General features: G+C 33.1%; 3 protein-coding genes across 5 annotated transcripts; 2 read left to right on the top strand and 1 right to left on the bottom strand.

Annotated features, from left to right (window-relative positions):
• The first annotated feature begins 728 nt into the window (after positions 1–728).
• On the top strand, positions 729–3,687 carry LOC108473753 (GDSL esterase/lipase At1g54790). Of its 2 annotated transcripts, none has more exons than XM_017775490.2 (5): positions 729–1,410; positions 2,083–2,283; positions 2,367–2,533; positions 2,695–2,965; positions 3,145–3,687. In XM_017775490.2, the coding sequence occupies exons 1-5, from the start codon at positions 1,173–1,175 to the stop codon at positions 3,411–3,413; spliced, it is 1,146 nt and encodes a 381-aa protein (XP_017630979.1). In that variant the 5' UTR covers positions 729–1,172; the 3' UTR covers positions 3,414–3,687. The 2 variants fall into 2 exon arrangements, with proteins under 2 accessions (XP_017630979.1, XP_017630980.1); XM_017775491.2 differs by lacking the exon at positions 729–1,410 and adding an exon at positions 1,470–1,953.
• Positions 3,688–3,889: 202 nt separating this feature from the next.
• On the bottom strand, positions 3,890–6,230 carry LOC108473754 (UPF0603 protein At1g54780, chloroplastic). Its single transcript, XM_017775493.2, has 3 exons — positions 5,625–6,230; positions 5,041–5,233; positions 3,890–4,317 (listed from the first exon to the last, which is right to left on the bottom strand). The coding sequence occupies exons 1-3, from the start codon at positions 6,069–6,071 to the stop codon at positions 4,070–4,072; spliced, it is 888 nt and encodes a 295-aa protein (XP_017630982.1). The 5' UTR covers positions 6,072–6,230; the 3' UTR covers positions 3,890–4,069.
• A 2,606-nt stretch (positions 6,231–8,836) lies between these two features.
• LOC108470967 (uncharacterized) lies at positions 8,837–11,258 on the top strand. Of its 2 annotated transcripts, none has more exons than XM_017772509.2 (7): positions 8,837–9,188; positions 9,557–9,636; positions 9,765–9,825; positions 10,116–10,173; positions 10,269–10,326; positions 10,692–10,764; positions 11,077–11,258. In XM_017772509.2, exons 1-7 carry the CDS (start codon positions 8,895–8,897, stop codon positions 11,104–11,106), a joined length of 654 nt encoding a protein of 217 aa, XP_017627998.1. In that variant the 5' UTR covers positions 8,837–8,894; the 3' UTR covers positions 11,107–11,258. The 2 variants fall into 2 exon arrangements, with proteins under 2 accessions (XP_017627998.1, XP_017627997.1); XM_017772508.2 differs by having other exon boundaries at positions 10,840–11,258.
• The last annotated feature ends 807 nt before the right edge of the window (positions 11,259–12,065 follow it).

Raw genomic sequence — 12,065 nt, 5'->3', positions numbered from 1 at the left:
CCTATATTTAGTACAATGTAATTGCATGTATAATAGAGCTTGCTGTTGCTCCATTAATTATTCAAATTACTGCATCTCTACTCCTGGATACTTCTCTATTGTTTGGATGCATTTCCCTGCAAGTATCTGCGGAATCTGGATAACAGTCTTTAAGTCCGGACTCTGATCTAAAGCTTGCTGTACTGTATTTATCCTAAAATGTTATGTAGTTTCTGACAGCTATTCTCTGATGGTCAAATTTGTTAGAATTCCTGTGATAAGATCTTGATTCCAACCCGTGAAATGCACAACTTTTGTAGTTTTGTTTAGCTTTGAGATGTGTGAACTGTGGAGAAGGCCCATCTTTAATTTGTCAAAACTCATGATTTTACAACCTGGTTTTTCTTTTTGCCCCAACACTGCAGTGGGTAAGTCTCGGGCAGGATGATCTTCAGAGTCAACATCATTCGGCAAATCAATGATGGAACAAATCTGGGTCCGTTCTTAACTTTTGTAAGAGTGTAAGAGGATGGAAGATGTCCCCACTCCCTCAATTGCCCCAAAGTTAAACAACATTCGATATCCGGTAATCGTATTGAATGTCAATTATATTTGAAGTGGAGTTAAATCTTTAAATTGGTGATAAATTATCTTAAAAATATTTGTATCTATAAAACTCGAATTCGTTTGAATATCAAATTCTTTATCACCTAAATCAACAAATCCATACATACGCGTATTGGTTTGAGCTATAGAAATACAAGAAAACTAATGGAGTAAGGACGAGGATAACACAAAAGAGGCATCAAGTAAGTATGTTAAAGACCACCCGTGGAAGGCAAATTCCACCACATTGCTTGCAGAACGGTGCTCATTTCCCTGCCACAATCTCTCCCTCAAACAAACCTCAGGATTCCCATAATTTTCACTCAAATTATCAATAAATTATAATCAAGGCTTTGCAAGTTTCGAGGTCTTCACGGGCTTCATTAAGAGAAAAAACACTTTTTAGATAGTTTTTATAAATTCCTTTTCATTAGAGAGAGGCAAGAGGATATCCAAACCCAAAACTTTGCTTTTTTTAGTATTTCCCCTTGGCTTCTAAGTAAAACTCATAAAAAATTTGCCCATAAAAAGCAATCAAGAAAGACCTTTTTATTTCATCATTGCTTGTTAGTTTTGGACAAAAAGTTATGGCTAACACCAACACCTTCCTTCTCCAAATTACTACACTGTTTTGCCTGTTGTTTCCCGTAGCAAACTCAGTTGTTTTCAATTACCCTGCTGTTTTCAACTTTGGTGATTCAAACTCAGACACAGGTGAACTTGTTGCAGCATTGGGAGATATCCTGGATCTTCCTAATGGTCAAACTTATTTCAAGACTCCTTCTGGCAGATTTTGTGATGGTCGCCTCACCATTGATTTCCTAAGTAAATGCTCTCTCATCCCAACTTCAAACTACATATATATTCATAAAAGTGAGACATGGGATATGTCCCAAGGCCAATCTTCTAGTTTACAAGAGATTAAAAAAATAAAAAAGAAATTGATATTGTATTGGTGGTAGTATGGTGGTAGTATGGGCAATTTTTTTTGTGTTACCACAACTGAAAGCAAACTTCCACTGGCTGGGACACATATGATCCACCAACCAAACTAATTATTTATTTATAGTTGGCATTTGGTAACCAACATAAAAAAATTAGTGTAAACTACAGGCCTAAACCCTGGTGATTCATGTTTGTAAACCATGGCTTCCAAGCCTTACATTCTCTTGGTGTTCATCTTCTTGCCTTTTGCCAATTCCATTCACTTCAAATTCCCTTCTATTTTCAACTTTGGAGATTCTAATTCTGATACTGGTGAGCTTATTTCTGCCGGTATTGAGAGCCTTGAGCCACCTCATGGTCAAAGTTACTTTCAAACACCCTCTGGGAGATATTGTGATGGCCGTCTAATCATTGATTTTCTCAGTTAATTTTCTCACTATTTAGAATTTTCTGTTCTATCTGCAGTTTTATTGATTAAGTAATGGCAAATTACCAATTTTCTATTGTATCTGCAGTTTTATTTTGTTTGTTTGTTGGGGGTATTTGTTACAGTGGATGCAATGGATCTGCCATTTTTAAATGCTTACCTGGATTCAATTGGCCTACCAAGTTTCCACAAAGGGTGCAATTTTGCAGCTGCAGGCTCAACCATCCAACCAGCTACTGCACAAAGTGTCAGTCCATTTTCATTTGGTGTTCAAGTGGCTCAGTTTGTAAGGTTCAAAGCTCGGGTTCTTGAATTGCTAGCCAAAGGTGCAGACATAGACAATCATCTAGAGAATACCTGCAATTATATATACCTGTTGGAAATGTTAATAGATATCCATTTATTGCAGGTAAAAGACTTGATAAGTACCTTCCAGCACAAGATTATTTTCAGAAGGCGCTTTACATGTTCGATATAGGCCAGAATGATCTTGCAGGTGCCTTTTATTCCAAAACTTTGGATCAAGTACTTGCCTCAATTCCCACAATCTTAATAGAATTTGAAACTGGAATAAAGGTCAGCTTCGAGAACACTTCACCAGTTTAAGAATGTTTTTCATCTTCGAGGTTCCCATGTTTTCTCATGGAATTCCTCTGTATTGAAAGACACATCTGATTATCTTGATGGATAGTTTGAGCAAGCACTTTTATACATGAATTCTTTGGGTCTGATTGTAGGCATTATATGATCAAGGGGCAAGGAACTTTTGGATACATAACACAGGACCTCTTGGATGCTTAGCTCAAAATGTCGCCAAATTCGGAACGGATGCATCTAGCCTTGAAGAGCAAGGGTGTGTTAGAAAGCATAACCAAGCTGCCAAAATCTTCAATCTGCAGCTTCATGCCCTTACTAAAAAATTGCAGGGCCTGTATACAGATTCGAATTTTACATACGTTGACATCTACACGATAAAGTCGAACCTTATAGCAAATTATTCTAAACTTGGTAAGTATCATTTACTACATTACTGAGAATTTTCCCCCTTTTAATTTAGTTTTAGTAGCAAGAAATCCTACAAGGGTTTCAACTTATGCCTTTGTGTCTGATATCTGAGTGCAATTAGAGGTAAATGAAGGGTACATGAATAGAATAGAAATAATTCTTGAGTGCTTACCATTTTGAAGGATTTGAGCAGCCTATAATGGCTTGCTGTGGATTTGGTGGCCCACCTTTGAATTACGACAGCCGAATCTCATGCGGGAAAACTAAAGTCATTAACGGAGCCACATTTACGGCCAAAGCATGCAATGATAGTTCTGAATATGTTAACTGGGATGGAATTCATTATTCAGAGGCTGCGAATCAGTATGTTTCATCTCAAATACTCACCGGAAAATACTCCGATCCACCCTTTTCAGACAAAATGCCATTCCTTCTTAGTCTCAAGTTCTGAAGGCCTAATATTTACTCATTGCTGCGACTCTCTTTGTAATTTGTATTGACTTATAGCAGTCATTGCAAATGTTATTGATCAAAAGTTACTGTAAAGAATTATAGTTTGTAACTGGAAGTTCATTTTCCAGATATTGCACTCTGTCATTCAATTACTTCATTGACCCAAAGGTAAACTATATATGTGCAGAGTGTATATGCAGCAAAATTCCCTTATATGAAAGTGTAGCTACAATCTCAAACAGGAATAATTTACCATGCTTTGATTTTCGGTATCCGGTACTTGACTTAAGCTATGCAGATTGGATTTACATGCTAAATGATAGGTAGATAAAATCATTCATGAATGAATGAATGTAAAGTATGACAGGTCTCAAAAGTAAAGTCCTTGTGTCACCTGAGGGGAAAACATATTTCACTTCCCTTTTCTCGATTAGTGGCCTAAAGCATTCTGATTACGCTGATAATAGAAGTCGGTTATGTGTTATAATCGAGCTTTGGCTTTCTAAAGATAAACCAAAAATTTGTACTACTGCTTGGATTGCAAGTTTCTCATCAACCATATTTAACATGAGTGATCGTATAACTAGATGTTATACATGTTTCCTCATCCAAAGGAAGGGATTCGAAAGACAAATCTTATAATACAGATAACCTTTACTTCTTGGAGACATAGGCATAATATTGTGCCATAGGAACAACAAAAGCAATCACCAACAAACCTCCAACTACAAGACTGAATTGTCCTCTTTTCTCTTCGGTCTCTTCCCTGGATTTAAAATTCGATTCCCGCTTGTTGTCCTTAACCTGGGGGCCACCAGGATCTGGCAGTCCATCAATGGCGGCAACTAACCTTTTGGCACTGCTATAAACCGCTTCATTGTACTTTTCTTCCGTAGCCAAAACTGCAATCACAAAGAACAGTACCATGATCAGTAAAGTTGCAATAAACGAAATGAAAGGAAAAGAAAGATATTTATGCATATGAAACTTCAACCCTCACTGTAAGCTATACCATTGATGAAAAAAGCCAATATATGGTTTAAGACTGAGAGTAATCAAATAAATTCATTAGGTTGGAATGAAAACCAAATAACTGAGGCTATCTTCCTGTTGGCATCTAGAAATCAAAGTCGGCCATTCTTGGATAAGAGAGCAAGGCCTAGAATAGTAGAATGTACTTTCAAACAATGGAATTAAACGAAAGAGCTCACCGTTGAAGAGTGGTAACTAAAATTGCACCATGAATAAATGTATACCACTTAGCACTAGCAACTCATATGCAGGGGCTAGAGAAGACAACTAAAAGCTTATAGATAATTTGTGCATGTTGATCACACAACTTGTTGATTGTTTTAGTTTTATCATCGCACAGACAACAAAAAGAAAATCTCCAACAAGTTCAATCAGGATAAATGTAATTCTACAGGGTATTGCAGCAAGAACCTACGACTCTTTCAATGAAACCTCCACTTAGTAATCTTTGAATTCTTATTTTTTTCGAGTTTTGGACGGTCTCATCATTGCTATGAAAATGTTATTGTGTAGATTTCACATAATGAGCTACATTCTCAACATTTCCAAGCACATGAAAAAAGAATATAAGGTTTCAACTTCAGAATATTTACCAGGAAGGTTCTCAGTCACAGTAGCATCGAGAATATTTTCTCCGACAGCTTGTACGAATGCAGGTCCACCAGTGACCGCCCCTTCTTTTTGGCTCGTAACAAGTACAACAATCCCTTTATTACTACCCTCTTCAAGTGTAGGATACCAACGCTCCAGAACTTGGTCAGCATACTCAAAAGCATCAGCTTTGCTCTGCAATCAAATCTTGTCAATCTTCAGTATCAAAAATCACAAAAATCCTGGATGATTTACTTCCCTAATTTACTTCTTCACTCATAGTTCTCACTGTTCACTGAGAAACTCAATACAAAAGAAAGGAGTTAATGGTATTATCACCAATCAGCTTCTCTACAAATTGAGATAGATTTAAGCTAAACAGCCAAAATTGCCTACAACTTTTTACTTGATTTTCTAAGTGACCAAACAGACAGTTAATGACTACAGCTTCTACCGTTTCTTCTCATTGCAAATTTCATATAGTTCAACCAAAGAACAATAATAAACCAACAAAAGGTATCTCATAGAAGACAGAAACTCACAATCATACAAGTAAACAAGTAAAAACATCAAAATAAGATCTTACAGTGAGCTTTCTAACAGTAATAAAATTGATGTGGAAGTTCTTCCTTGACTCCAAATCAGACAAAAGGCGCTTCAAATCAGATTTTGTCACTCGACTAAGCACATTAGCATCATCAACTACATAAGATTCCTTTGGTGGTCCCTCATTTATCACATCAAATTCCGATGCAATTGCATTGCCAGTGTATAGAACTGGAGAAAAATTGAGTGCCAAAGAGATAGCTAATGCTGCTAGCCCTTGCTGTGCATGAACAAACCAATTTCTGGGTTCTGCCAAAGATGGTTTTACTGATTGGGAAGTGGGTTTCTTGAGGGTACAAGTAATGGGTTTTGAGAGAAAGAGAGAGGCTGGTCTTGGTTGCTGTGAAGGTAACAAAAGGTTCTTGGAAATGGATGCTTTGGGATTCAAGATTGGATGAAGGGAGTGAGAAGAAAGAATTGTTTCCATTTTAATTGTTCACCAGATCGGGGATTGCAGAGAGATGGAATTTTTTTTCAAAGAATTTAAGAGAGAAAGGAAAGATTTTTATTTTCATTACAGTTTCAATGTGTTTCTGGTTGTGTTTAGTTTAGAATAGTTGTGTGGTCTGGATGTTGTCCTGTTTTGGATTTGGTTGGCCACATTTTTTCCCTGGAGGATAATGCCTCTCATCCATGTAGATAAATAAAGGGTATTTTAGTAATATTGTGCTTCATTTAAATATTTGTTTTTTTATTTATAATATTTTACCCAAGACAACATGAATTTTTTTTTTTATTAAACTAAATCTTTATAACTTACAAATGGAGTTTGGGTAAAGGGTGGGTTAGCTTTTTCTTTTTTTTTAATTAAAAATTTCATGATGGAATCAAATATAAATTTAAGTAAAATTTATCTAATATATTTACTAAAATGCCATTGTATGATTTTTTTATAATTTTTATTTTTAATAGGTAAGTGTTGAGTTGCTTATCATGAAAAAGTAAAATGTAGATATATAGTTATGTAGTTTAGAACACTTTTCTAACCCTTTACTTCAAATGTATTCCACTATTAAACAATAGCGCAAGTTGTAATTTAAGCTTAACTCATTGTAGCATTATATCTATACATCAATCAAGATTACCCTCTATTTGGATTTTCCCTTTTAAAACTTAGCTACGAAGTGAACATGAATATAGTTTATATACGAGTATTTTCCACTAAAACAATTTTCTCTCAATGAGCAAAATAAGTGCTCTCTTTTTCATACATCATCAAATAAATAAGCCTTCTTTAAATAGATATTATAGGCTTGTAAATCTCTCGGGTAGTGTAAACGAGATATGCTTTAGAATTGTACTTCAATTAAAAATTCTATATGGCATCAAAATAAGTAGTGACATTCTTTAATTAAACTTCTGTAGAAATTAAATCTCTTCAAATATGGTAACTTGATCACACATAAATTCTTCAAATAGAATTCTTGCTTGGTTGATAATTAACAAGTCCAAATCCATAAAATTATAACTTAAAATCTTCAAAGAGATGTAAAAATTAAACCAAGTTATTTCAGTTAAAAGTATATCAACATATATGATAAGTTACACAATCATCCAAGTGCAAAATGAGTTGCAACTGACAAGTGTAACTAAAACGTACAACTAGCATTACAATAGCTTAAATGAATTGCAAATCTTTATAGATGTTCATGAAGTCCTCAGTAGATTCAACATCACTATTATTACAGTTGTCTAAATTGGTTGCAATTACAACATTAACTTTTGAGGTGAAAGACACATAATTACTTAAGTATTCATCTTCTTTTGGACCATTTAAAGAACCATCATCACTCCAAGTTACACAAAGAGATTTCTTTACAACCCACTTCAAAATTTTTGCTCTTCCTTGTCAGTCTCGTAACTATCTTATTAAATTTTTTTGTGAGGAGACTAATTGCTCCTACAAATTTTCAATGGTAGTTTCTCCTTCATTTGCAACTAAGAATGCAACTTGCAAATCAATGTTATTTTCTACCATACCCTTACTCTTCTTGATCTTTTCAAGATTTATTTTGAAGTTTTGTAAAGATGCAAGAGTTAATAAAAAAAATGCTCAAAAGAGACCTAAAATCCTTTTCAACTAGTTTAGCATTCTAATACTCTTTACCAAGAGTAAAGGCTTAGTTAGAGATATCACTAAGTTTTGTATAAATATCATACAATGATTAATCATCAAGCATTTTGAGAGTTTTAGACTTGGTCATTAACATTTGGATTAAGGGCTATACTATATTTTATAATTTTTTCTTTCATTTTTATCATGAAAATTTTATATATTTTTGTTTTTATATTGAAATTTTATTTATTTATAATTATTTTGTTGAGTTCATTTCACAATTCATAACTAACTTTGGAGTTTTAGTATTTGTGTAAACACTAATGAAAAAGTATGATATGATCCCAAAACTATCACTAATAGCCATGTTTGTTTGATTTCTTTTATTATTATTATCTTTTGAATTATATTTCTATACTATTATTGTATAAAATAAAAGTTGGAATAAGCAACCTTAAAATTATTTTTTTTTGTTAGGTATTTAAATTTTTTTTGTCAAAGAACGATCTAAACTATAATTTCATAACTATTATGATCTATACTATTATATTTGTTAATTAAGAGTTGATACATGACATTTTAATAATATTAAAAATTAAATTAAATTAAATTATTATTTAATAATATCTCTCTCACACATCTTTACTTCTCTCTCTTTATTCACAACACCAAACATGAGGAAATATGTTGGTATAAGAGTAAGTAATCCTACATTATATAGGAACAAGTTACAAATGAATTATTAATCTATATATACCCATATTTTATATTCACGCCGCTAAAAAAAAAAAAGAAATGAGACTTTATAGGTCTATATAAATATCTATTTTGTAAATTTTATTTTCACATTAATAATGGTACTAAGAAATAAGAAAAATTTAATGCTAATGTGGTAGAAAATATTTCCGATTAGAAGTGTTTTTTGTCAATAAGCTATAAATACATCTAGGTGCGAATATTTTCGTATAATCAGCCTATTCCAATACTTCTTAATAAAAAATGTCTAAACCAGTAAATTTAATTTTTTTTTTGCATTTTTGTCATAAGTAGATATTGGTTACTTTCAATCCCATAAAAATGACTACAATGCCCTCCTGTTAGTATTAAAGCGTGGGACATGACAGCCACAATTAACTGTCCCGCATTATCTAGCGTTTGTCTATTAACAACCATGAACTTTATCTTCCCTCTGCCATGGCCTTTCTCCTCTCCTTCTCTCCAAACCCTCCTCTAAACCCTAAGCTTTCCTCTCTAAACACCCCACTTTCCTCCACTCTCAATACGAAGAGACATTTCATCATTCATACTACTTCATTTTGCTTTATTCTTTTAGCCCAACAAAACCCAATCCCACAATCTTTAGCTCAAGCTTCCACACCTTCCAAACCGGCTTTGAACCTTGCAAACACCAAATCTTGGTTCCAATTCTATGGTGATGGTTTTGCCATTAGGGTTCCTCCTGAATTCGAGGACATCATGGAGCCTGAGGTACTTTTTATTTTTTTATAATTGTTTGTTCTTTGCAATTTGGTCTCAATGGAACTGGGAAATAAATGATGGTATTGTTAACTTGTCTGGTTTTGGTTTTATTCCCCTCCCCCCACCCCCCCCCAAAAGTTTCAAAATATATTGGTAAAATCTAATAGGCTTCTTTCATTGTTCTAGCTAAATCTAGTGCATTTTTATAATTGGCACTTTTTATGTGATTAAACTGCAAAAAGAGATTATTCGATACTCATGGATCAAAAATGTTAGATGTTTCTGGAAAATAATGTTAATAATAAGTTATGGTCAAGATATGTAAAGATGATTAGAGTTTTGTTGATAAACTTTAATGGATTGCTCATTTTTTGTAGGATTTTAATGCTGGAGCGTCTCTGTACGGGGACAAAGCAAAACCCCGGCCATTTGCAGCACGGTTTGCATCTACTGACGGGTATGCAGTACTTTTATGCCAAGTTCCTTTCCCTTACCTTTGATTCTTATGTTTATATATGTTTCCTATATGATAATATATGCAGAGACTTATGGTGTTTGATTTCTGTCATATTTCCATATGTGCAGATCTGAAGTTTTAAGTGTTGTTGTTCGCCCAACCAATCAACTCAAAATCACCTTCCTAGAGGTTTGTTTCTATAAGTTTTATTATTAGAGCTAGCTTTTCTCCAAAAGCATAAATGAGATATTGCCTATGATAAATGCATGCCATATGTGTTAAATATAGATATCGAATCATATGTTGGTATAAATTTAGATCTTAGAGCTATCTTAAATTATCACTATAATCTCATTAGTCATCTAGGCTTCCTCAAATTAATGTAATGTTTGACCTATCGCTTAATTTGTTTTTATCTATTTGTAAGATTTTGCTACCAGCTCTTTGTAGAACTTGATGTGATCTTTTCTTATGAACAGGCCCAAGAAATTACTGATTTGGGTTCCATAAAAGAGGCAGCCAAAATCTTTGTCCCAGGTTGATTTTAGGCTCCTTAAAAAAATGATAATTCTAGCTGTCTTCTTGATTTCTGTCATCTTTATTGTTTGTTTTCTTGATCCTTGCAATGGCAGGTGGAGCAACTCTTTACAATGCCAGAACCATAAAGATAAAAGAAGATGAAGGTTTCAAGTAAGCCATTTCGAGCATTCCGGGGTCTGTTATAAACTGACAATTATTGATTCAATTAGTTAAGCATAGACTACACAATTAATGAAAGTAACTTAAGCAAATCCTAATCATCTTCTTTCAGCAGATATTATTTTTTGCATCATCTACTGTTAATGGTGGTGTTTCTCAGAATTTTAAGTGTAACCTTGGGGAAACATGCATGTTAGATAACAGATAAGTATTATGTATGTTGCACTACAAAGTTGCAAAGGACAAAGAATATAATATGGAAGAAAAGTTATTTAAAGCATGTGCATTTTGATGTCAAATGACTATCTTTGCCTCTGAGTCTTAATATTTGCTATGAAATGCTTGATTCATGTCAGGACTTACTATTTCTATGAATTTGAAAGAGATGATCAACACATTGCACTAATGGCTACCGTTAGCAGTGGAAAGGTGTGTTAATCAATAATACTCCTAAATGTATATCAGTTCTAATTTGCATATCACATTGACTAACACTTGAAGCAGGCTATTATTTCTGGAGCAACAGCTCCGTGTTCCAAGTGGAATGATGATGGAGTGAAGCTACGTTCCGCAGCAATCTCATTGACAGCTCTGTAGTCCTTTGCACAAACATGTTTTTTGAGTCACATATTCCACTTTGTACAAGAATCAGATTGGTTTAGGCATTTCATTTATCTTGACATATACTGAAGAATTTTCGACTCGACACCTAATTCATAGCAATTTACCTTCTTACAACAGCTTGTGAACAGCAGAAAGCTGAGAGTCTGAATTCAAGTCCTGATCTGAGCGCCCCATTTTGTTCAACAAGACCTTTTTATCTACATACAGGATTTATGATGTCTGAAAGTAACATTAACCATGACTCCATATTTTTGCTATGGAATATAAAAGTGTACTGATAAGAAATTTCAACAACTTAATTGGCCTTGCATTTATCCTTTATTTTAGCTTATATGAATCAAAGGTTACCTATTTTTTCTTTCCAACTCTCTATCTAAACTTCAACATAAATACCCTTATAATTTCTAATTTTTATTAAAAAATAAAATATGAATTAAGTCCCAACTGTATCACCTCAGTATAGACACCTATAACAAAAGCAATAAACATCATCATACAAAAATAAGAATGCTCAACAACCAGTAAGCCAAAAATCCACCATGTCCCAAAGTCAATTTGTCCAATGATCAACATATCACCATTTAATTCATTTTCCTTCAAACATCCTCTTGATGTCCAAAAATAGCACACCATTTAAATTATATTACGAGTATTTTTTGGTATATTTTAATTTGATATTTTAGGAAAATATTATATCACTGGAATTAGTAACTTCAAAAATAAAATTTATCATGATTAAATATATTGAAATTTTACTCACTTAAATAACAAAAATATCATTCTTTTTAAGCATTTTAGTTATGGATTATAATTTAGAATAAAATGTTAGTTACTACATAGATTAGCATATTTAATATATTTCTATATATTAGAAGGATCATCCAGGATTTTATTTTAAGGGGCAAAATTTTTCAATTTGAACAACCTTCTTATTTTAATGTAACGAAGTGCCAATTTTTATCGATACTTTTTTTTCTTATCGAACAAATTAATTTAATGTTATTTAAAAAGCATGAATGACTTAACTTTAAAAATTTTAAAAGAAAAAAATCACACTATATAAAATTAAATATATTTTTTCAATATGCAAAAAGAATAACTAATAC

Source organism: Gossypium arboreum, chromosome 11 (assembly GCF_025698485.1).
Source record: "Gossypium arboreum isolate Shixiya-1 chromosome 11, ASM2569848v2, whole genome shotgun sequence".
In the NCBI taxonomy this organism is placed as follows: domain Eukaryota; kingdom Viridiplantae; phylum Streptophyta; class Magnoliopsida; order Malvales; family Malvaceae; genus Gossypium; species Gossypium arboreum.
This window is presented reverse-complemented; position numbering and strand designations above follow the sequence as displayed.